Source organism: Acomys minous (assembly GCF_964271855.1).
Source record: "Acomys minous genome assembly, chromosome: 7".
NCBI classification, from domain to species: Eukaryota; Metazoa; Chordata; class Mammalia; order Rodentia; family Muridae; genus Acomys; species Acomys minous.
This window is the reverse complement of record NC_140488.1, coordinates 44,115,780-44,138,457: the sequence shown is the minus strand read 5'-3', so window position 1 is coordinate 44,138,457 and position 22,678 is coordinate 44,115,780. Positions and strand designations below refer to the sequence as shown.

General features: G+C 42.8%; 2 protein-coding genes across 4 annotated transcripts in view; one reads left to right on the top strand and one right to left on the bottom strand.

Annotated features, from left to right (window-relative positions):
• ATG4A (autophagy related 4A cysteine peptidase) overlaps positions 1-17,636 on the top strand; it is a 57,104-nt gene extending 39,468 nt beyond the window's left edge. Inside the window, exons 6-14 of the mRNA XM_084789941.1 lie at positions 2,181-2,282; positions 2,456-2,528; positions 6,391-6,470; positions 7,023-7,210; positions 7,336-7,414; positions 11,036-11,181; positions 12,970-13,026; positions 15,799-15,907; positions 16,583-17,636. Of these exons, the coding sequence (XP_084646067.1) occupies positions 2,181-2,282; positions 2,456-2,528; positions 6,391-6,470; positions 7,023-7,210; positions 7,336-7,414; positions 11,036-11,181; positions 12,970-13,026; positions 15,799-15,907; positions 16,583-16,653 (905 nt within the window). The 3' untranslated portion in view covers positions 16,654-17,636. The remainder of the gene's footprint in view (positions 1-2,180; positions 2,283-2,455; positions 2,529-6,390; positions 6,471-7,022; positions 7,211-7,335; positions 7,415-11,035; positions 11,182-12,969; positions 13,027-15,798; positions 15,908-16,582) is intronic.
• A 1,177-nt stretch (positions 17,637-18,813) lies between these two features.
• COL4A6 (collagen type IV alpha 6 chain) overlaps positions 18,814-22,678 on the bottom strand; it is a 294,528-nt gene continuing 290,663 nt past the window's right edge. For all 3 annotated transcript variants that reach the window (XM_084790553.1, XM_084790554.1, XM_084790555.1), the window contains 2 exons: positions 21,932-22,218; positions 18,814-20,186 (listed from right to left, as the gene is read on the bottom strand). In XM_084790553.1, the coding sequence (XP_084646679.1) occupies positions 19,929-20,186; positions 21,932-22,218 (545 nt within the window). In that variant the 3' untranslated portion in view covers positions 18,814-19,928. The remainder of the gene's footprint in view (positions 20,187-21,931; positions 22,219-22,678) is intronic.

The following is a 22,678-nucleotide window of genomic DNA, read 5'->3' as shown; positions in this document are numbered from 1 at the left end:
GCTGCCCCTTTTTATTCATGTTTCAAAACCTTGAAGGTGATTTTTCCAAAAGTGAATTGTTGAAGTGGAAGGTATGCTGGGAAATCCCTACAGCTAGGAGTTAGTTATTTCAGCATAAAAGCAAGTAGCAGGAAGAATTTGGAGTGATCCTGTAGTTATAACATGAATTAGAAGAGGTGATTTGGTAGAGTCTTTTGGATTCTTTTCTATTCAATCACTTTAAGATGAGGTAGTCATGTGGCAGTCATCAGGAAACATTTGATGGTCCTTAGCAACAAGTTAATGAAGATAGTTCAGTAGCTATGGAAGCAAGTCAGATGTCATTCACCCCACAGCATATGATGGAGCTGAAGCTTAAGACTTTGGTTTCAGAGACACTAGGAGCAAAAGGGACCTGAGGAATCCATAGATGATGGCCTGTGGACTCAGGTACACTTCCAAAGTCATTAATTCATACTCCAAGAGAGAAATTTATGTCTTGGAAGCAAAATTACCCTCCCAAATCTGTCCCTTTAGACAGAATTCCTAGAGCTGAGGGAACACTTCCCATCCCTCTGGGTGGTTCTGTAGCAGCTTGCAGTTCTCTCCAGTAGGTGCTCTGTAGCCTCTGTAGCATTTAAGGGCCTCTCTTTGTTTAAGGCACAGGTAGGATACTTAGAATGATAGTGATTTGCATTTTGGTCTTGAGGAAACTGAACACCTGATAGCAAATATTTTTGTTTTTCTAAAGTTCGTTGTGATTTTTTTTTTCTTAAGATGGTGTAAAAGTTAGGGGTAGTGGCTTATGCCTATAATCTCACTACTTAGGAGGCTGAGACAGAAAGATCACCACAAATTTGAGGCCAACCTGATCTATGTAGTGAGTTCCAGACTATCCAGGGTTATATACTGAAGCCTAAGTCCAAAACAAAGAAAGTGTTGTAAAAATGGGGCCAGGGACATAGTTTAGTTGGAAGAGTACTTTACTTGTCATATACAAGGCCCTGGCTTCCAGACCCAGTACTGAAAAAAGTTGGCTAAAAAATGCTAACTTTTTTTGTTTGTTTTTGTTTTTGTTTTTGAGGTATGTTATCATTATCTAGCCCTATTGAGCCTAGAAATGATTCTGTAACCCAAGTTGGGACCTAATTAATTAATGATCTTCCTGCCTCTATTGCCCATCCCAGAGCATTGTTATTGTAGATATATGCCACCACGCTTGGCTGTTTGCACCTATGCAGATGTGTGTACACTCATGCATGTGTGTGCAGGCCAGATGTTAACATATCTTTCTTAAATCCATTCCACCTTATTTGTGAGACAAGGTCTCTCACTGAATCTGGACCTTTCTGATTTGGTTAACTGGCTTTGTCTAATACTGGAGCCTAGGTGCATACTACTACTCTACTGAGTTATTTTAAAAACATGGGTGCTGGGTTTCTAAACTCTGATCCTCATGTTGGCATGCATTTTACCAAGTGAATCATCTCCCTCCTGTTTTGTTTTGCTGAAAGAAAGGTCTTGCTATATATAGCCTAGTCTAATCTTGAACTCAATATAGTGTAGGGTGGTCATGAGCTTGAAATTTTCCTGCCTCAGCCTCCTGAATGCTGGGATTATAGTATTTTTCCCTTTCCTTTCTTACTATACAATTTTTAAAAACACTTCCTTAGTGGTGAATTGTGCATATTATTTCCACATAAGCTATTGTATGTAAGAATAGCACTAGCCCTCATGAGACCCTTTGGCAATGCTGCCAGAATGCAAGGACAAAAGCCGTTGCTGTTTGGATAGAGATGAGACACTATAGCATCTGGGTTATATCCTCTTGTTGTAGCTGCCAGGAAATACCTCTGTGCCACTGTTGTTATGTAGTCCTTATCCAGCTCCAGCCCCCGGGGGCAAGTTAATTCTCTGAGCCATTTCATCCTCAGCTTTTAACTTTCCCACACACTCTAGACAAGTGATCTACCATGCAGCTATAGCCCCATAGCCCTGGGTTTTACTGCACATCCACCAAATGCTTACAAGTTGTCAGTCTTGTGGCTTGTGCTATCTAAGTGAAAGAAACTTAGGAACAAGTCACCCTCACCAATCATCCCTTCTGGATGTAGCTGTCTTGTTTCCCTTCTAACTTATTGCCTGGTAATAAACAGTGATGGTTGATTTTAACCCTTTTTTATCCCTTCCTTCCTCAAAAGATTGGAACTGGGAGAAACAAAAAGAACAACCCAAAGAATACCAAAGGATTCTGCAGTGCTTCCTAGATAGAAAAGACCGTTGCTATTCAATCCACCAGATGGGTAAGATCATCAAATTTCTAGTTTCAAAGTAATGACTAGGACCTTTTTCTTCCCTTGCCTTATATGTGACTTCACTAAGTTGCCTGTCTACTTTCTTCCTGAAAAAAAAAATCAGGAGTCTCTAGATAATAGAACATACTTTGCTAACATTTTAATTTTTCCACATAAAACAGCACAAATGGGTGTAGGAGAAGGGAAATCAATTGGCGAATGGTTTGGACCAAATACAGTTGCACAGGTGATAAAGTAAGTACATGCCTGGGACCTGCTTGTTCTACTTGCTCTTATGCTTCCATCCCCCGCCAGCTAAACCTCCTATTGGCTTAAGGATGCTTGCAATCCCACCCCTCCCGCTGAACCATCAAACATCTCTGCCATTTTGTTCAGATATTTCTTCGATGTGGATAAGTGTAGACCTCTGTCTTGGTATATCAGAGTTGCAGTCACTGGTATCAATGTATGTGGCTATACTCCAGGACTCATTCTGTTTCTCACCCTACAGATGGATGTTCATGTGCCAGGGAACCATCGGCCTGAGGGTCTTTTGAACTTAAAAGGTTCATACTAAGAGGCAGAAGCTTAACTGGCTTAGGCAAGAAATAGACTTCTATCCTATATAGTATTATAGGGACAGAGAGATGGGTCAGTGGGTACAGGTGCTTGCTGCCAATCCTGATGACCTGAGTTGTATCCATGGGAACCAGATGGTGGAAGGAGAGAACCAACCCACACAAGTTGTCCTCTGACCCTCACACATACACCATAGCATGTACTGCCCCGTACAGAAAATGTTTTGAAAAAACAAAACAAAACAAAACAAAACAAAACCTCGCTAATTCATTTAGCATTTATAAGGTGTCTTTACTGTGTCGAGTACTGGGTATACAGAGACACAGTCATCGTTTTGAGGAACTCACATCAGAACCTATTGGAACATTCAAATTGTAAGGGAGCCTTGGAATCAGTAGGTTTAAGGTGATACTTCCATAATGTTTTCTTACATTCCACAGTTTCTCTTCTATCACAAGACATTAGTGGAGGGGTCAGGGTGTAAATGGGTTGAGTGTCATTAGTACCTAGATCTGCAGGCCATCTTATCTCTTGTGGTTCTCTCCTTCCTTCCTGACAATCTGCCAGTGAATGAAAACTCTCAGAAGGCAGAGACTGTATTTGTCTTGTTGCAGTTGTTCATAAAACTGCCAACTACATCTAAGTACCCACTAAGTGCTTAAGAACACATGAAACTGGCAGCCAGAACCTGGGGCTAGATGTAGGGAGCAGAAGATGGAGACCGTCGGGTCTTCTTTGGTACAGTGTATTTCAATTTCTGGGTATCATGGCTCCATATAAAGTAGACAAGGGGCTTTGTTTCAACGGTTAACCAGTCTTCGGTGAATAGCGTGCTTGGAGATGTGCATATGAGGTGAGTAATATGGATTTCCTGGGGACTCAGGGAAAATTTGTACCTTAGCTTTATTCCCTGCTACCAGTGCAGTGTAACTGAGAGCACCCTCTTGCCTCAATCGGAGTACTTTCTGGGCATCATTACCCTTGCTGAGAGAGGAACTGGCAGTATTCCAGAAGTGCAGTAGGGCCAATGGCAGGGAACAATGTATGAACTATTAGTGACAAAGCCAAGCACAAATCTGGTTTCAAATAGAATTTCCTTCTTTTTTCCCTGCATTTTGATGTTTCCAATAATAAACAAATGGAAAGCCATTCTTTTACATTTATTTTTAAATCAGCATACATGCTAGATATAATTATGACATTTGCAATCACAGTGTTTTCATGCCTTTCCTTCCCTCTGTCTCACCACCCCTGGTTATTCTTGTCTTCTCCTGATAGTCTGACCCGGAAGATTCTTTTCCTTTTGTATGTACCATGTGTCCTTTTGCTCACCTCCATCCATCTTCATTTTCATAAGAATTTAAATGTGTTCGGTTTGTTATCATTGACTTCAATAATGGTAGCACATATGCTATTTAACACAGTGAAAGACAGTTGAGTTATAGCCTGGTAAGCCCATTATAGTGTGACAATATTGTAAATCACATTACATTTTTTCTATGTCTAAATTTTTGAACCTCACAGCTTAACAAGCAGGCAGTTTCCCCTGATGATCAGCTGGCTGACTGGGGCTGCAGCTCCTGCCACTGCTCAGCATCATCAGAGTCTGACACTGTCTGTGATTAGCCCTGGGAATTATTCCAATTTAAAGATCAAAGTTGGGTTTCTACTGAATTTATGTCACTCAATTTTGCCCCATCCTAAAGTAAAGAAAAATAATAATAATTATAAGTGAAACCAGTGACCATAAATCACATCATTGTTATTCTAAGAAAAGTAATCAATTAAAATTGGTAAATTGAAATGTAATGACAGGTGAGGAGATGGCTCAGTGGATAAGGTTCTTGCTGTACAAGCATGAGGAATTAAGTTTGTATCACCAGAAACCATACAATTAGTAAAAGAGCAAGGAGCATGGCCCCCAGCACTAGGGGACAGAGAAGGAGGATCCCAGGAGCTAGTGGTGAGCTTCAGGTCAAGTGAGAGGCCCTGTTTACAAAAATAAGGGAGACACAACCAGGAAAAACCATCCTGACATCATCCTTTGGTCTCTCTACACGTGTATAGACATGTGTACTCATCCACCACACACACAGATACACTCACACACACACACACACACAGACACACACACACACACACACAGACACACACAGACACACACACACACAGACAGACACACACAGACACACACACACACACACACACACACACACACACACACACACACACACACACAGAGTGAGACTTGACCTCTTCTTGGGAGCTGCTTTAGTGAAAGGATCCTTGTCTTTTATCTAGTGAGACTGGGATTTTTACCCACACATTGCAGAAGTAGACAGAATAGATATGTCCTTTTAAGCTAGCAAAGGAAGAAGGTAAAAAAAGAGCTATGTAGTTATCTTACTTGAACCTGATACAGTATCTCTTTTAAAATCACTTTCTTTAGAAGTTCTTCCATGAAATGCTGCAGTTAAACATGCTCTCTCTCTTAGCTGCTGGCTAGTAGGGCCTCCATTCTAGTCCTCTGTACCTAAAGGCTCTTTGAATGGTGTTCTCAGTGTGTGTGTGGAAGACAACAAGGTATCTCTTCAATCCCTGTACTTTTTCTCTCTTTCTTCCCTTCTTCCTTCATTGTTGGTGGTTTTTTTTCACATTATCAATACTCCCATGTGAGGGGGGTCTTGTGTGTGTGTGTGTGTGTGTGTGTGTGTGTGTGTGTACACATACATACACATATATGTACATGTACTACATATATATTATATATAATATAAATAAATTTATATAAACATACATACATAAAAATATATACATATAATATATAATATACATATTATATAAATAAATAATTATAAAATATATATACATGTAAATATATACAAGTAAAAAATATATAAAGTGCTAGGGATTAGATGGATGGACCCAGGGCTTCATTCATACTAGTTAAAGTACTCTGCCACTGAACTACAGCAGCCCCCAATATCTATTTTTGCTTTGGTTTTCTTTTCTTTCTTTCTTTCTTTTTTTTTTTTTGATACAGGGTTTCTCTGTGTTATCTTGGCTGTCCTGGACTCACTATGTAGACCAGGTTGGCCTTGAACTCATAGAGATCCGCCTGCCTCTGCAGGCATGTGCCACTGCACCTAGTTCCCCAATATCTATTTTAATGGCATTATTATTCTTTTTCTTTTTTTAAAAAAAGGAAGATCAATAATTCAGAATGTCTTTTATGTAAGAAAGCAAAATTACACAGATGACATTTCTTATTCTTCCAGTAGGAATACTGCCATTTGGTGAGGGAGATTCTTCTATTTATATTAGGCAAGACCTTCTTTTAGAAGTTCAGATACATTGGTTCTGTGGTATTCTCCAACGCCTTGTACATGAAGTGCCCCAGAGGTCCGTCAAAAAGCCAGAGCTAACCCGAACACAAGCTTCTGTGTGGTGACCTTAGTAATGCTTGGGATACACTGTACCCCTTCCAACGGTATCCTCATCGTCTCCAACCATGACCTCATTCTATGTTGCTTCACAGAAAACTCGCTTTATTTGACGAATGGAATTCCTTGGCTGTTTATGTTTCAATGGATAACACAGTGGTCATTGAAGATATCAGTGAGTCCCTGGGCTGTTTACTGTCTCATCGATGGGCGTAGTCCCTTTTCTAATTCAGAAATCTGGAGCTCAACAGATGCTGTGGCCTGCTCCACAGAGACAGGAGAGCAGAGTGGAAAAACTTCTTAAAGCCGTGCCATACCTTTCACTGCAGGAGCTCTGCTGTATATAATATGTTGAATCTATGTAGATGGGTCAAAGAGGCTGACCATTGCTGAGGCCTGCTTTCTTTGCCATTAAGATTAGGAAAACCCAACGATGCATACAGTCCCTGACTCCAAGTTTCTCAGACTGAGAAATGAGATTCTTGGAATGAGTCCAGAAGATCTGTTGGGCACTGAGCAAGTGCTCAGTGTCCAACATGAAGAGTAGGGATCTGAAGGAATTGCCTGAAATCCCTGTGGGAAGTGGAGCTGGCTGGTCCCTGGTGGCAAAGGAGAGGGCCTTTCAGGCAGGGAGGACAGCATGTGAGGTCCCTCTGTTTTACCTTTGGAAAAGGCCCTGGTACTAGATACTCCCAACTCATCTAGATCTCTTGCCTTCTGTTTCTAGAGAAAATGTGCTGTGTTCTTCCTGTGGGTGCTGACACAGCTGCAGAGAGCCTTCCTGATCCTCTGACTGCTTCCAGTCAGAGAAAAGGCACCTCTGCCACGTGTCCAGCCTGGAAACCCCTGCTGCTCATTGTGCCCCTTCGCCTGGGCATAAACCAAATCAATCCTGTGTACATTGAAGCATTCAAAGTAAGTCCCTCCCTTTTTTTCTTGAACCCATTGCTGCCTGCCCATCACATCGCCATGTCAGCACAGAGATCCGTGAGCAGCAGTCCACAAGTGAGTTGAGAATCTTGCATTCTCTTTCCCTTTAGGAGTGTTTTAAGATGCCACAGTCATTAGGGGCTTTAGGAGGAAAGCCAAATAACGCCTATTATTTCATAGGATTCTTAGGTAAGAAAGAATGACTTGCAAGTAAGTTGTCATGGGCTAGGGAAGGGTGTGGGGCAAAGGTGTTCATGGGATACAGGAAGTTCCTGTGAGTGGGCATTGTTTTAGCCTAGGGCTACTGTGGCCTTTGGTCAGTTCCTTCTGTCTCCAACCTGGTCTATACAGAATAATTCTTGCTTCCTTGTAAATGATGGACACCAGGTCCCATTAATGCATATGCTTCTGCTTCTTGATGGGATAGTTTTGCTCTTTCCTTCTAGTTGGACACAAGGTCACAGCGTTGCTCCAGAATGGTCCTCTCTTGCATGTGGGTACCTTGGCTTTGTTGATCTCCTTCTTATTGAAGTTCAGCCTTGGAGCATCCACTGGTTTCCCAGGTCACCACGAAGAGACTTGCTGTCTCATTATTCAGAGTCATGAGTGTGTAGGAATTGGAAGTTGCAAAGGCAGAATTGTGCCTTTTCCAATAGTGTGACTAAGCCTTAAAACCACCAACTTCTACAGTTTGGGGGTGGGCGTTGGATCTCTATAAGTTTAAGCTCAGGCTTGCTTTGAGAACGTATTGAGATACAGACTCAGTAAAGTCTAAGATGAGATTTGCTTTTCAAGGAGGTTTTCAGGGCTGCTGCTGGTCAATGCTTTAAGAACCAGGACACCTGATGAGTGCTGAAGAGTATGAGGAAAGCAGAGATGTAATCAGACAGATTTGGCAAAAGATGTTCTCTTGTGGAAATGGAGTGGTCACATGGTGGGATTCAAGAAAGTCATGAACTTAGACTGGTTACCAGGCAAGAAGAGCTAGAGTAGAATGTGCAGAGAACAGGGTAGAGAGGGCATTGGTCACCTCCCCTTATCATTCTTTGGAGACTGGGCAGGTGGGATGGCCATATACATAACCGACTTGGCCCACCAGTCCCTTGCTAGCTAGTGGCTTGACTGCTGGAAAACGATAAAAACTCAGGCTTCGGATTCTCTTCTTTAAAACAAGCTAATACTTGACTCCCTGTTACGTCATCTTATGGTAAACTATTTGGCAAAGATAGACATATAGTAGTAGTAAGTGTTCACCCAATTCCCCTTGTCTTTCTAGTGGGGCTTGCCACACAGCTTTCTCTGTTTCTGTAATGCTGCCATCTATTGGTCCAGCCTTAAAACTACAACTTAATGGAAAATCCGAAGCTTATAACATTTTATTTTTCTAAGTACAAAACCCACTATTTGGAGCTATGCACATTCAGATACCCTCTTCGTCTAAACTTTGGAGTTCCTGTCAAAAAAAGTGATAAAAATATATACACTCATGACTATCACTTCGTATCTGTGGGCTTCTCATGGATAGAGCTGACTAACCGTGGACTAGAAGTATTTGTGGGAAAAGTCGGTACTGAACATGTCTATATTTTCCTCCTCATCATTTAGCACCCCTGACACACACACACACACACACACACACACACACACACACACACACACACACACACAGAGAGAGAGAGAGAGAGAGAGAGAGAGAGAGAGAGAGAGAGAGAGACTGATTATTATTTTCATTGTATAGACAGTAAAAAGAAGATTAAGAGACATTATTTTCTCAATCTCACCTAGCTAACAAGGATGTGATCCCAATTTGGTCATCTCTGCCATCTCTCTCCACCCCTGATTTTTTTCCCCAGGGCCCTCCTGTCCTGCCAAGTGGGCAGCTGGAGAAGATCTAGCTGTGGGAGGCAGTTCTGGCCTTGTTGCTACTCTGGCTGTCAGATTTTGCTTGCTTGGGAAGAGGGAACTGTTGGTTATTTGCTCTTGGATACAGGTTGCCATGTGGCGAGTCAGAGTTATCCCTGGTCTGTGCAGATGGTTGACCAGCCTGCCTCTTCCCCACGGACCTCAGGGGAGACCCTTCGGTATAGTCTCAACGACAGTTTTTGGAAGTCATGCGTCTTCTGCTGTGCCACTTACAGATACTCTCAGAAAAGAGGCAGCCTGCAAAGCTGTCCCCTCCCCACTCATGGGCAAAGGTCATAGTCTGTACTCTGACAAGATGATATCATTCCCAACACTTTAACTTAAAGCATTTGGGTGGCTGGCTGGGTTCTACTTGTCTTGGGATTTTTATCTTTATGTCTCCAACTTTCCTGCCCATTCCAAGTACTTTTTGGTAAGACCCTCATGCTGAGGATCCTGGGTTGCTGCTCTTCACTGTGATCTGAGGCAATTTTGCTACTTTTTCCACTCACCTTAGTCTAAGTGACAAATTTTTACCTTGAGTTTCATGTGGCAAATCAAACGGAGATGCTGATTTCCATACTCCTTAGCTATCAATTTGTGAGTAAATATGTCTGACTCAAAAGCGAGATAATTAAGGTGGCTTTATATTGGGTATTATATTGCCTACATTTCACAGAGGTGAACATTTCTGATGCCAATAGAAAACAAGATTGTTTCGAAGGAGAATGATTTAAGTGCTTTGTCTTTATGCAAGAGAATAGTTAAACTTTTTACCAGTCATCAGGAACATATTCTTTGCCAGTAAATCAGATAGCTGTGCCCTCCTGCGTGGAATTCCAAAGGCTTAGGGGACATTTTCTTGCTGCCAGCAAATAATCTTTTGTTACCTGAAACAGTTGAGAACATAGAGACCCAGATGGCCTTGGGCGCTCCCCGAGGCATTTATGTCTACCTAGCAACATAAGAACTGTCTGCCCTCTAACCATCCATCAGGGTAGGCATTTCATCATCCCAGTCTCCTCCAGGGTTATGGTGAGGTTGAGCTTTTGCAGTTAGTGAAACGTGGATTTTCTCTTACCTGTGAAATGCGGTCATCTTAGATTTAGGTTTTGGTAAAATGTTTGCAAAGTACATACAAAGCCTTGAGTTTGATTCCCAGCAAAACACACACACACACACACACACACACACACACACACACACACACGTCAGTTAGTCATTCCAGTAGGTTTTTTTTTTTTCAGTAAGTTTCATCTATGCCGATATTTACATGACAGGCTGTCTTTTCCGATGGGAACTGACCCACTTGCTCACAGTGACTAACCCACTAGCTAATTGCTAATCACGAACAGGCATCGAGTCACTGGGATCTGAGCCATAGACATTAGCATCCCTGTTAGGTGTGGGCAGAATTTCCTTTGGAGGCCAAGGTGTTTTCCATTTGGAGAGAGGTGCTCTCTAATATGAATCTGAGAACTAGTGCTGTATCTCTCAAGATGCTTTCCAATGCTGAAAGATGTAGAATGCCCCCTAGCGGTATTGGAGGTCACAGTTTGGGGGAGTCTCCTATCACCTCTTTGCAACTGCTGCTCACAGAGCCTGCCATGTCATCCTGTGTTCTCTCATTCCCCCCTTTCCTAAACCTGTCCTCTTTCATTCTGGGACCTGGATGTAGAGGAGATGTGTTAGGTAAAGTGTTCTCTCTTAATGATTAGGTGTTGGCACATGTGGCTTTTCTCAAGCATGCTTACCCTGGCTTTGGGCTTCCTGCCATCCCATTTTTCATTGTCACGAGGGAAGGGGTTAGGAGAACCGGAGGTAGGGTTGGGAAAAGCTCATTCTTAGGATAGCGGTGGGGCCAGAGCCACTGGTTCTTCAAAGATTAAACATGCCTTCATAAAACAGGTGATGAGCTGATTTTCTTGGACCCTCACACAACCCAGACCTTTGTTGACACTGAAGAGAGTGGACGAGTAGATGACCAGACTTTCCATTGCCTGCAGTCTCCACAGCGGATGAATATCCTGAACTTGGATCCTTCTGTGGCCTTGGTGGGTATTCGAAGGATCTCTGACGGTCACCTATTAAAAGAAGTTCCTTGGCAATTGCCCAAGTGGTTAGGTAGCATAGCAGGAGTGCATTTGCTCAGTGCCCCCCCCAAAAAATGAGGCACTGTGATAGCATGGGTAAAGAATGGAGCCTGGCAGTTGAGTGGAGAGTTGACATCTGACTTTCACAAGAACTCTGGTGCCCCATATTTGACCACGTCCCCTTGATGAGGAGACCTGGTGATACTAAGAGGAAGAATAGCAGGCTACCAAGAAGAGACTTGATACCCTATGAGCATATACAGGGGGAGGAGGTCCCCCTTAGTCACAGTCATAGGGGAGGGGAGTAAGGGGAAAGCAGTAGGCAGGGAGGAATGGGAGGATACAAGGGATGGGATAACTATTGAGATATAATATGAATGAATTAATAAAAAATAAAAGTTAAAAAAGAAAGAAAGAAAGAAAAGAATGGAGCCTGGAGCCAAACTGCTCAAGGTAGGACCCGAACTCTGCTACTGAGCTCTGTAGGAAAAGTCACTTAGCCCTTCTGAGCCTCAAGCTTCACATGTCTTAAAGGAGGAAACAGTAGTTCCCTCTTGTTTGGCTGTGAGAGGTGTAACTTACATAGGCACTCAGCACAGGACTGTGAGAGGCGTAACTTACATAGGCACTCAGCACAGGACTGTGAGAGGTGTAATTCATATAGGCACTCAGCACCGGACTGGGCACACTGCAAACACCCTATAAATGCCAGTAGTAGCATTAGTCTCTCTCTTCCTATTCCTTATTGCTTTTAAATAGTTGCCATTTATCTATAAGGGGGAAATGATTAGGAAGGAATAAGGGAGTAAGACTCCCCAAAAGGTCAGTATCTATTTCTTGATGCCCAAATCCAGGAAGTCTCAGGTTTGCTCTGGAAAGTGTGATTGCAATCAATATGCATTGAAAGGGCCCCTGGCTGTGAAGTAGCCCTTATTCTTAGGCTCTTCTACACTCCCATTTCCTGTTTCATTCACCGGAGCACCAATGACCAAAGACTGAGCATTCCCCTCCATTATTTGAGATGACTCCTACTGAGGGATGACTGTCAGGGCAGAAGATCGCTGCTGCTCCTCACAGTTCTAATAGATAATTTTTTTTAAGAGTCAAAGCCACCTTTTAAAGTAGTGCTTCTAGCTAAAAGTATTCTTTGATTCTTGTTTCCTGCTGTAATTGAAATACATACATACATACATACACACACATACATACATATGTACATACATACACACATACATACATACATACACACATACATACATACATACACACACATACATACATACACACACATACATACATACATACACACACACATACATACATACACACATACATACATACATGTGTGTGTGTCTGTGTGTTAAGTATGGCATTAACCCCATGCTTTGGAGACTGATCTCCAAGGAAAAAATGTACCAATATGGAAGAGAAAGGGAGAAGGCAAGAAAGAAACAAGATACCGGGAGGAAGAGGGAAGGAGGAGGGGGGAGAATGAACAGAGAGGGAGGGCGGGGACAGGCAGGAGGAAGGGAGAAAGAAGGAAGGAGGGGGAAGGAGCGAAAAAGAGAGAGAACTGCAGTGTGTATGCATATGTACGGCAGTGGTTTAGGGGAGAGCCAGCCAGCCAGTCTTCCTGTACTGCCAGGAAGATAGATGCATGGGGAGACAGTGGCTCACGGCCTAACTCTGGAACGATAGCTCCGTCTTGTAAAGGGACATTCTAAATAGTGTTCTTCCTTCCCACCCAAGGGATTTTTCTGCAAAGAAGAGAAAGACTTTGATAATTGGTGTAGCCTTGTTCAGAAGGTAAGTATATATGGTTTTTTTTTAAAAAAAAAGTATAAAGACAAAAGCTACTAAGCATGGCTCTTTTAAAAGATAACTTTTATATAACAACACGAAAACAGTCTGATGTAATTTGTTGCAAGAGAAGGAAACTAAGCTAGCAAAGAACCCGTCAGATGTGGAGAACGTGGCCTATGTTTGGGGAAAGTGAAGAAAACCTTTCAAGGCTGTGGGTATGTCAACTGAATGAAGGACTCAGTGCTGAAAGGTAATGTTGCACCTCGCCAAGGCTATGAGGCGCCAGAAACGCTCAGCTATAGTAGACTGTTTTAACCTCCAACTGCCCGCTTCATATTGTGCAGCCCAAATTCCTTCCTTACTATGTGTGTAACACTGAATAAAGAGACTAAAGTGTGCTCTAGGAGTTTAGTGGTTCATTTCCAACTCAGTATATTCTGTTATGGTGTAGAGGACTTTTCCTTCTATTAACTGGTTATTTATATACGATATAGGCATGTGACTACTGAGATTGGCATTTGCAGAAGTCGGTGATAAGTGATTTTTTTCCCCTTTTTGATATCATGTAAAAGAGAATTATTACATTGGTTTACCAATCTGTGTATGCATTTCCCTCATTGTCAGTCTCTAACACATACCAAATAGATGTCATATATTGATACATGTTCACTGTATGAGTTAAAGGCTATCATAGAGAGTATTTTTTCATTTGTATATGAATCTAATCTCTTTACAGCCTGATTCCAGCCCCCTCCCTCCTGTCCTCCCAGTCCCACCCTCACGCCCCTTTCCAATCCCACCTCTCATTTTTCACAGAGAAAGGAAGGCCCCCAAGGGGTAACAACCCACCCAGGCACCTCAAGTCACAGCAAGACTGAGTGCATCCTCCCCCACTGAGGCCAGACAAGGCAGCTCAGCTAGGGAAAGGCATCTGGAGGCAGGGATTACTCAGAGACAGCTCCTACCCCCATTGTTATGGGGCATAGGGAATATTTTTAAAAAGCATCTGGTGGGATACCTGGGACATGAAGTTCTTTCTCTAAAACCAAAGGATTACAGAGGGTCAGAGTGTTGTATTCAAATAGAGGAAAGATTTTTCTTCGCAATTAACAAATGATTAGCACTACTATCCCTAACTGAATCTATAGTTTCAGATAATAATTTAGTGAAACAAAATATAGTTATAATAGTTTATTTATTTGAGAGAAGTTACTGCTATATGGCCCAGGCTAGCCTGGAACTCAGTAGGAAACCAGGCTGGCCTCAAACTTGTGATGCTTCCTCCTCAACTTTCAGTGTACTGAGATTATAGTTATGAGCCACTCTGCCCGTTCAAGAGGTATATTGCTATTGCTAATGCTAATGCTATCACCACAACTGTTAGGATTGAATGCATGGTCTTGCTCATCCTTTCAACGTGCCCTGTCACTGGGCTACATTCACAGGCAAAGAGAATTATTATTTCTTTTTAATGGGGAAAACACCTGGTCTTATTGCTGTTGTTATGTAAATATTATTCACAAATTAGTTACATAGTGTGTTACATTTATATTTCCTTTTTTTCTCTTTCCACACACACGCATACATATACACACTATATATATGTATGTGTGTATATATACATATACATATATATACATATACATATATATACATATACATATATATACATACATACACATATATACATATATATATATATATATATATATATATATATGTTTTGCTCATGTTGTCTCCCATTATCCTCTCTTATCCACCTCCCATCAAACCGTTTCTTCTCAAAAAGTCCCTCTTCCCCTCTTCCATCTTTATGCCTTTTTGGTTTGTTGTTTATAGCCCACTATATTTAATTGGGGTTTTCTGAATTACTTTAACAATGGCAACTTACCAGTGTCTACCACTGAGGTATATGACCTCCCACACACATACAAGCAAGAACATTATGTTTTTAAAGAGTCGTGTTTATTACCTTTACTTTTATATGTCTGTGTATGTGTATGCTTGGTGTATACAGATACCTATGGAGGCCAGAAGAGGACATTGGATCCTCTGGAGCCTTAGACACAGATTGTGGTCTGCCCATTGTGGGTGCTGGGTACTAAATTTGCCTCTTCTGGAAGAGCAGAAAGAGCTCCAAGGGAAGTTTTTGTTTGTAATTTTTTTTTCAAGACAGGGTTTCTCTGTGTAGCCTTGGCTGTCCTGGACTCACTTTGAAGACCAGGCTGGCCTGGAACTCACAGCAATCCACCTGCCTCTGCCTCCCTGAGTGCTGGGATTACAGGTGTGTACCACCTGGCCCAGCAAGAGAGTTATTTTTTTACAGGAAGTGTTTCCATTTCAGAATGTAGCAAAGCTGTATCGATGTTTAAAACCAGAATGTCAATTTAATGAATTACTGTATCATTTAAACTAGAATATGTTTCTTAAATTCGGGCTAGAACTGAAGGCATGCAAATGTGTACCAGCATTCTCTTGGGGCATATTTAATTTAATTAAATGACACTTTCAAAACACCTCACCCCTACACTGAGATGAACTCCTTGAACCCCGTGACTGGATCAGTCCACACTGGGCTCCAGTGTCCAACAGGAGCCAGAATTGAAGTCAGCTGAGCTTTCCAGATGATTGGAGTAGAGGACCAATGTATTCGCTAGGTACTTTTTTCACACCTGTTTACTACCAAGCTATGCTAGGGTTTAGATTCATGAGTTGCCAACTAAACAGAAGCTAAGTGACTCCATGGTATTTACAGCTGTTTCCTCCTCTACCCAGGAAATCCTAAAGGAGAATTTGAGGATGTTTGAGTTAGTTCAGAAACACCCATCACACTGGCCTCCCTTTGTACCACCAGCCAAGCCAGAAGTGACAACCACAGGGGCAGGTAAGCCGTTTTTGTACACTCTTTGCCAGCAGACCCACGTGTTGCAACTGCTTGCTGAGATAAAAGCAATCATGACTCATCTCATGTATGAAAGGTGACATTTCTACTCACCCAGTCTGATCAAAGAATGGGGCTTCAGATGATTTAAATCCTTAGAGAAGTTGATATTTGCTGGTTTTAAAGAATGACAACAAAAAGAACGTTAACTCAGTGTTCAAGATTTATCTTTGCAAAATCAAGATGACTAGAATTTGTTTTAGAATAACAAACCAGAGGCCTGGGAAACTCAAAAAGTACCTTGCCATCTGGGTTGGTAGTTGTGTACAACCAACTCACTCTGAATGATAAGGCTGAAGCATCCTAAGGTCCAGGCCAGCTTGAGAAATATCCCAAGACCTCATCTCAACAAATAAGGAAACTGGCAGAAAGACAAAGAGGGCCCCATGGAGGGCCTTATCCACAGCACTGTGATCAGGCCTCGAGAAACAGGCCTGGTTGGGTTTGAGTCTTACAGGAACATTTCCAATACCTCATAGTAGTCCTCATCGTACACCTCCAGACAAACCCTGCTTTTAGCACATTGATTCAAAGTGGCAGCTGCAGGGCTGTGTCTTGATTGAGAACATGCGTGCAAGTGTCAAGATTTTCTAGTTTCTCTCTCCTATATTCCAACAGAATTCATAGACTCTCCTGAACAGCTGGAGGACTTGGACTTGGAGGAAGATTTTGAGATTCTGAGTGTGTAATCTAGTGAGAACTCAACGAAGCGGTCTTCTGCCTTCCACCTGGCACCACAAAATGACGTGAACTTGTTACATAAAACTTTTCTGGTCAGCAAGTGCCTGATATGCCAACAGCATACAAACTCAAAAGCAGTTATGACTGAGCCAAGTATGATTTTTTCAGAAATAAGACAAAACAGCAAATCTATGACACCAACCCATCCCTGAAAAGAAAGAGAAAAAGCATGGATCTAGGAGAAGAAAGATTCGGAATCCATTGCTTCCCAGCGTGTCTTGCATGGTGACAACAAGTCTTCAGCAGCTGGAATGAGGGCATTTGGAAGACAGACAGCAACACCCATCTTGCTGCACGTACCAGCAGATGAGAAATGGTTGGTTATAACTGTTCTTCTTCACCCTTTCAGGTGTGAGCTCTTTGGGGCTATATAGTAAGAAGAAATCTGTTTTCTTGCTCAAATAATAAAATAAATGCATCAGGGAGAAATACTCTCGTTAAATTATTTGAATATGTAGTTTACCTAATTATACTTTTGATCAAAATATTTGTCAAAGAAATGATGTCAAATGTACACCTCTTAATTGCCTTCCTGTTTGGAGAAACCTATTTGGTATGTCACAGTCCTCATCCTTAGTGATACTTTTGCCAGATGCCACCATATCCTTAAATCAAACCATGATCACTTGAAGCAGAAGTCAGCAAACGTTTTCTGTAAACGAGTGGGTAGATACAATTTTAGGCTTTGTAGGCCAGGTGGTCTTTATTATAACTATTCTGTGCTGTAAAAAACAACAACAACAAAAAAAGGCCCCAGACAATATGCGTGTGACTGAGCATGGCTGTACTCCAATAAAACTTGATTTACAAAAGCAAGTGGAAGGCTGGACGTGGCCGTACCAATTTCTCACTTACAACATTGATTTTTTTCCTTTTGGTTTGAAGGATTAAATAAATTGTTTGATTTATACTGTTTTGATTGAAAACCATATTTAGAAAGAACTATTCATGTGGTGACATTTAATCTGTCCATTAAATACAAGTCCAAGACATTTTAGGACTAATAGTTTTTTAAGTTTCAAAGCACATGCTCATCAGATTATCTGTACTGAATGTGTGCAGAGGAGGATGCTCGGCTCTGCACAGTATCTACACACTTTCCTTTTGTTGCCTCCCTTAACTTTGGGTTTTATGAGGCTCTTCAATTAGCACTGACAAACTCACTTGTTTCCTGAGGTTCTGTCTTTTCCTTTTTCTTCCTCCCTCCCTTCTTCCCTCTCTTTTTTCTTTTTTCTTTCTTTTTGGGCAGTATGTTATATATTCCATAGGTTCAAAATTCAAAAGATGCAAAATGGAATTTAGCAAAATATTCTTCTCTCCCACAGGTCACATTTGTTCTCTGAAATCTCCTGGGTTATTCTTTATCTGTGCCCAGAATTGTTTTATGCATATGTAAACATATGCACATATTTAAGTTATATGCATGTGAAAGAGATGTGCATGTGCCCACTTATAGTTTAGATTTAATTTTTTTAGATTTAATTTTTAAATATTTATTTTGTACATGTGTATGTGCATATGCATATACTCACACAGGCACAATATCTCTGAGCACAGGTAGAAGCCCAAAGAGGGCCTCAGGTGTCCTCTTTTATCATTTTATATATAATCTTTTGAGAGAAGATCTCTCCATGAACTCAGGCTCCAGTTTTCTTGCTTAGGGTGGTAGACAGTAACAACCAGCCATCACCTTGTCTCTGCTTCTCTTGAAGCTAGCTAGCGTTCAGGCATTTACAGAACCAGCGGCTTTTTGATGTGCATCTTGGGACCCAAACTCCCGTCCTCATGATTGTGCTGCAAGCACTCTTAATGCTGCGCTATCTCCCCAGTCACAAGATTTCATTGTGTTGAGTTTAGTATTTCCCTACTTTTAACTTGTCAGTAAATGATTCCCCAGGCCACTGAAGAATGAAAACTCCTTTCCTGGACTCTAGCATGGGAAAGAGATGAAGGCAGTGGTGTGCTTAGTGCAAAACATGGTGTGGGGGTCACTGACCCGAAGACTCTTTCCACCCATTGACTTAATTGTCTTCTGATTTTCCCCTTCTCAGTGTTTTGTTATAAAGTTTAGTGAGAACAGATATTAGAAAAGCTTCTCAAGGAGTCACAAAGAGTCAGATGTTCACATTCCATTCTTTTTATTTGCTATGTACAAAGCTGACGCCATTGGTTACTTATCTAGGAGGTGATGACAACAGCTCAGATCACACTGGCTACGCATTGCCTGTGTTGGTGCGGTTTACATAGTACTTAAGGAAGTGAAACCACTGGACCAGAGTGCTTCATGCCAAGGGAACTGTGTTCTACGCAACTGGTAATTAAGCTGAACTGCTTCAAACTGAAGGCAATAGACTTCATGACCAACTTAGACTGTGCCTTGGGTCTGCTAAGTGGTGTGGGCTAGATTTTTTTTAATGAGATTTAAAACTATATTCAAATTGTTTAAAAGGCTACCTGTGAAAGAGGAATAGGATGGTCATTTGATCATAAAGTCTCTAATAGCCTCAAAATGGAAGGAGCCAACACACTGCAGCTTCAGTTTGCCACCCTGCACACATCTGGGTGGCATTTGGAGTAACTATGGATTTCTGGGGAATGGGGATATGAAATTTACCTTTTTGTTCCTGGACTCAAAAGCGAAACTAGCACCTCTACTCTGGAAGGACTCACAGCTCAGTTGTAGCTATCGGGTGGCTCATCGTTCCAATACTACTGCCTGTCTAGATACAGCAGGCTGCCCTCAGCGGAGAGGGTTAGCCCTAGGCAGACTTGAGCTGTCTGTAACGTTCAGCCAGAGACATACTTTTAGGGTGGAAATGCTGAGTTTGAGTCAAAGAATGTGTGGTGACTTCTTGTCATAAAGAAATAACAGCTCTTATACAGGGCTTCCTGGTCAAGGCAGTGAGGAGAGCTCTTAGCAGTCTTAAAAAATGGCAGGTTAGCACACCTTTCTGAGGTGGCCATGAATAGTTGCATACATATCTAAATGGAACATTAGCACCAGACTGATGGAAATGGGAGAGCAAATCCTAGCACAGTGGGCCCATCTGGTAGGCCCGAGGGTTGGGATGACTGATGGCCAATAGTCCAATCCAAAGGAGACTCTGATGTACAACTTGACAGGCAAATGGGCTCAGGCCTTCCTTTCTCAGACTGCCCAGACTTGTGAGGTGAATGTTGTGAGGTGGGTAGGGAGGTCAGGGGCTGCATGACAGGCAATGTCCTACAGCTTTTTCATGCAAACCTGGCAGCGGCTCACCCTGGTGTGGAGCTGCCCCGTTTTTAAGGTCTCAGACACAGGCTCTTCATGAAACTGGCGTCTCTCCTCCACCGTTGTCAGCCAGAAACTGTACTTGTTGGCAAAGTAGTGGCAGGTGCCACGAGTGCTGCACTCGATGAAAGGAGTGGCCCGGAAGTCCTCAAGGCAGGAGCCAGGGGAGACTAGGGACTGGCCTCCACCCTCAGCCCCAGCAGCAGTGTGCTGAAACAGAAAAGGGGGGTGTGCTGTGTGAATTATGCCAGGACTCAACATGGAGGCGCTCCATGTTCTCTTCCTACAAGACTGGATATATGTCCCATTCCAGAACTCTGGACCCAGGGATCATTCAGCTCCTAGACAGCAATGTAGGACCTCAGCTTTTGGGGCAAGCCCTGACCACCCTCCCTGAAGCAGCTGTGGGATGCTTCAGCCATCCCCCGGCTCCTTTGTGCCTTCCTCACCATGCCACACGGGCAGTGATCAGAGTCCAAGCAGTGTTTCCCTATCTGTGCCTACCCCACTGCCGCCCCCTCCCCTGAGACTTCGCAGCTGTGTGAGATTTACCTTCATCTCCCCATGTTTTCCACAGGCATATGTATCTTTACAAATTAGAAATTACACGCACTTATTCTGTGTGAGGGTTGGTTGTGAGGATCAGCCCCGGGCTTAGCGGCAAGTGCCTTTACCCGCTGGGCCATCTTGTGGCCCCAGCCATATGTAGCTGAGCAAGGTTGACCTCAGGGTTCAGAATGAACAGTGTTCTAAGCCCCTCACGGTGCACTGTCCTCTAAGAAAGGAAGGAGACCACAATATTCCCCAATGCTCCTTCTTGTGACAGCATACCCCCCAATAGCTCTCATCCTGAAATGATCTCCACTAGAACAATTTCTAGTTTCAACCTGCGCCATACCCTTTAGAGTGACACACAGTACCTGTTCCTGATGACTAAAGGAAGGCCTGGGTGTATTTGACCTAAAATGTCTCGGGCCTCACTTCAGAGGGCTGCCAGTTTCTAAGCCACTTGTGTACTGGCAATTTCCTGTCACTGCGCCTCCAGACCTCTTATCTACACTTCCGCGGAGGTGGAAGCACAGGAGGCCAAGAAGAGGGGCTTTGCGTGCTTGTGCATCAGCAAGTGGCCAGCAGGCCATGTGCCTGTCAGGTGGCTGAACTTGCAGAGAGTGACTCTTTGCTGATGACTCAGGCTTATGGAAAAAAAAAAGTCAGCTTTTGGTGGAAGCAAATGACACCAGTGATTCACAGAGAAGCTCTGGGCATCCGGGGCGCTTCTGTGAGTTTCACACTGCAGTTTTCCTGGGAGGTGTCTTAGCCTTACTTCTGATTTGATGTAAAGAAAAAAAAATCCCCAGATAGTTGCAAAATCATCTTCTTGGATTTACTGGTGTTCTCTTTCTTAGCTAGACACACAGCATGTCTGGCTACTGCCTTTACACACACACACACACACACACACACACACACACACACACACACACACAGCAGAGAAGCAACAAAACGGTCACAAGGCCATACAAACATAGCATGCTTTCATGCCAGTCATTAAAACGAGATAGCAAAAAAAGAGAGAGCAGAAGCTAGAAGGGTCTGGAAGGGGGTGGCAATGCAGAGAATGTTAAGTTCAGCCTGATCAGTAAAATAATGTGCTGGCCTCCAGTGAGGACAGCGTTTTTTTGTCAGTTTCAGCTAAGATTACAGTGTGTGCTATCCTTTCCTTGACAAAACTGAAGGACACATAGAGTAGGGCCTTGGCTTGTGACTCACCTACATTTCTCAGTTCCTATCTTTTCCCCCACAACCATAACAAATTGTAATGCACGTCTTCATCTCTCTTCCTGTTAAACTCTATTTTTTTTCTAGCCATTGTCCCTTGGGCCCTTCCCTGAACTCTTCTCCCCCTACCCCATCTCTGTTTCTCCACAGAGGGACAGACTGGTTCAGAGCCTCACCATAAGGAAGGAGTAACCGATCCAGAGGCTCTGCCAGCCCAGAGGGCACTGTGGGATGGTGATGTCCTGGCTGTGCACGGCGATGGCTTGTGAAGGTGCCTCACATACAGAGCAACGGCTGATGTACTGAGGAATCTGTGTCTGGCCCACAGGCATCATGGGAATGGGGGCAGTAGTGGAGAGCCAGTAGGATTTATCATTGCGTCTGGCATAGTGGCACACTTCATTGATATTGCAATAGATGAAGGGCATGGTGCTGAATCGGGGCAGGCAGGAACCAGCAAATCCTTGGAAGAGAAGGTAGGCAAGAATTAGGTAAGGACTGGCTAAAGGGCAGGAGCCCAAGGCCTGGAGGAGCTGAAGAACAGTGCTTGCCCAGAGCAGTACAGCTCTCTCCTTGCAGTCCTATGACTTTGGTACATGCTGGAGTCTGAGGATCAAATCGTATCATAAATGTACCAGAGGAGTTAAATAATGATGAGAATCTTCTGATAACGTGAATAATCACTCCCTAATTAATCTGCTTTGTAAAACCAACATTTAATAGATGGAATTCATGGTTAAGAGTTAGCAGACCTGCTGCTAATGCAATTAATCCTGGGGTAATCGTCACTGCCCCGCAGGTCCCAGTGCTATTGTTAGGAGGAATCACTAATACTTAATGGAGGCTTAAATATATTTTACATTAGGTGATTCATGAATTCCTTACACTATTCTATGTGATGGGTACTAGAAATAGCTTAGTCC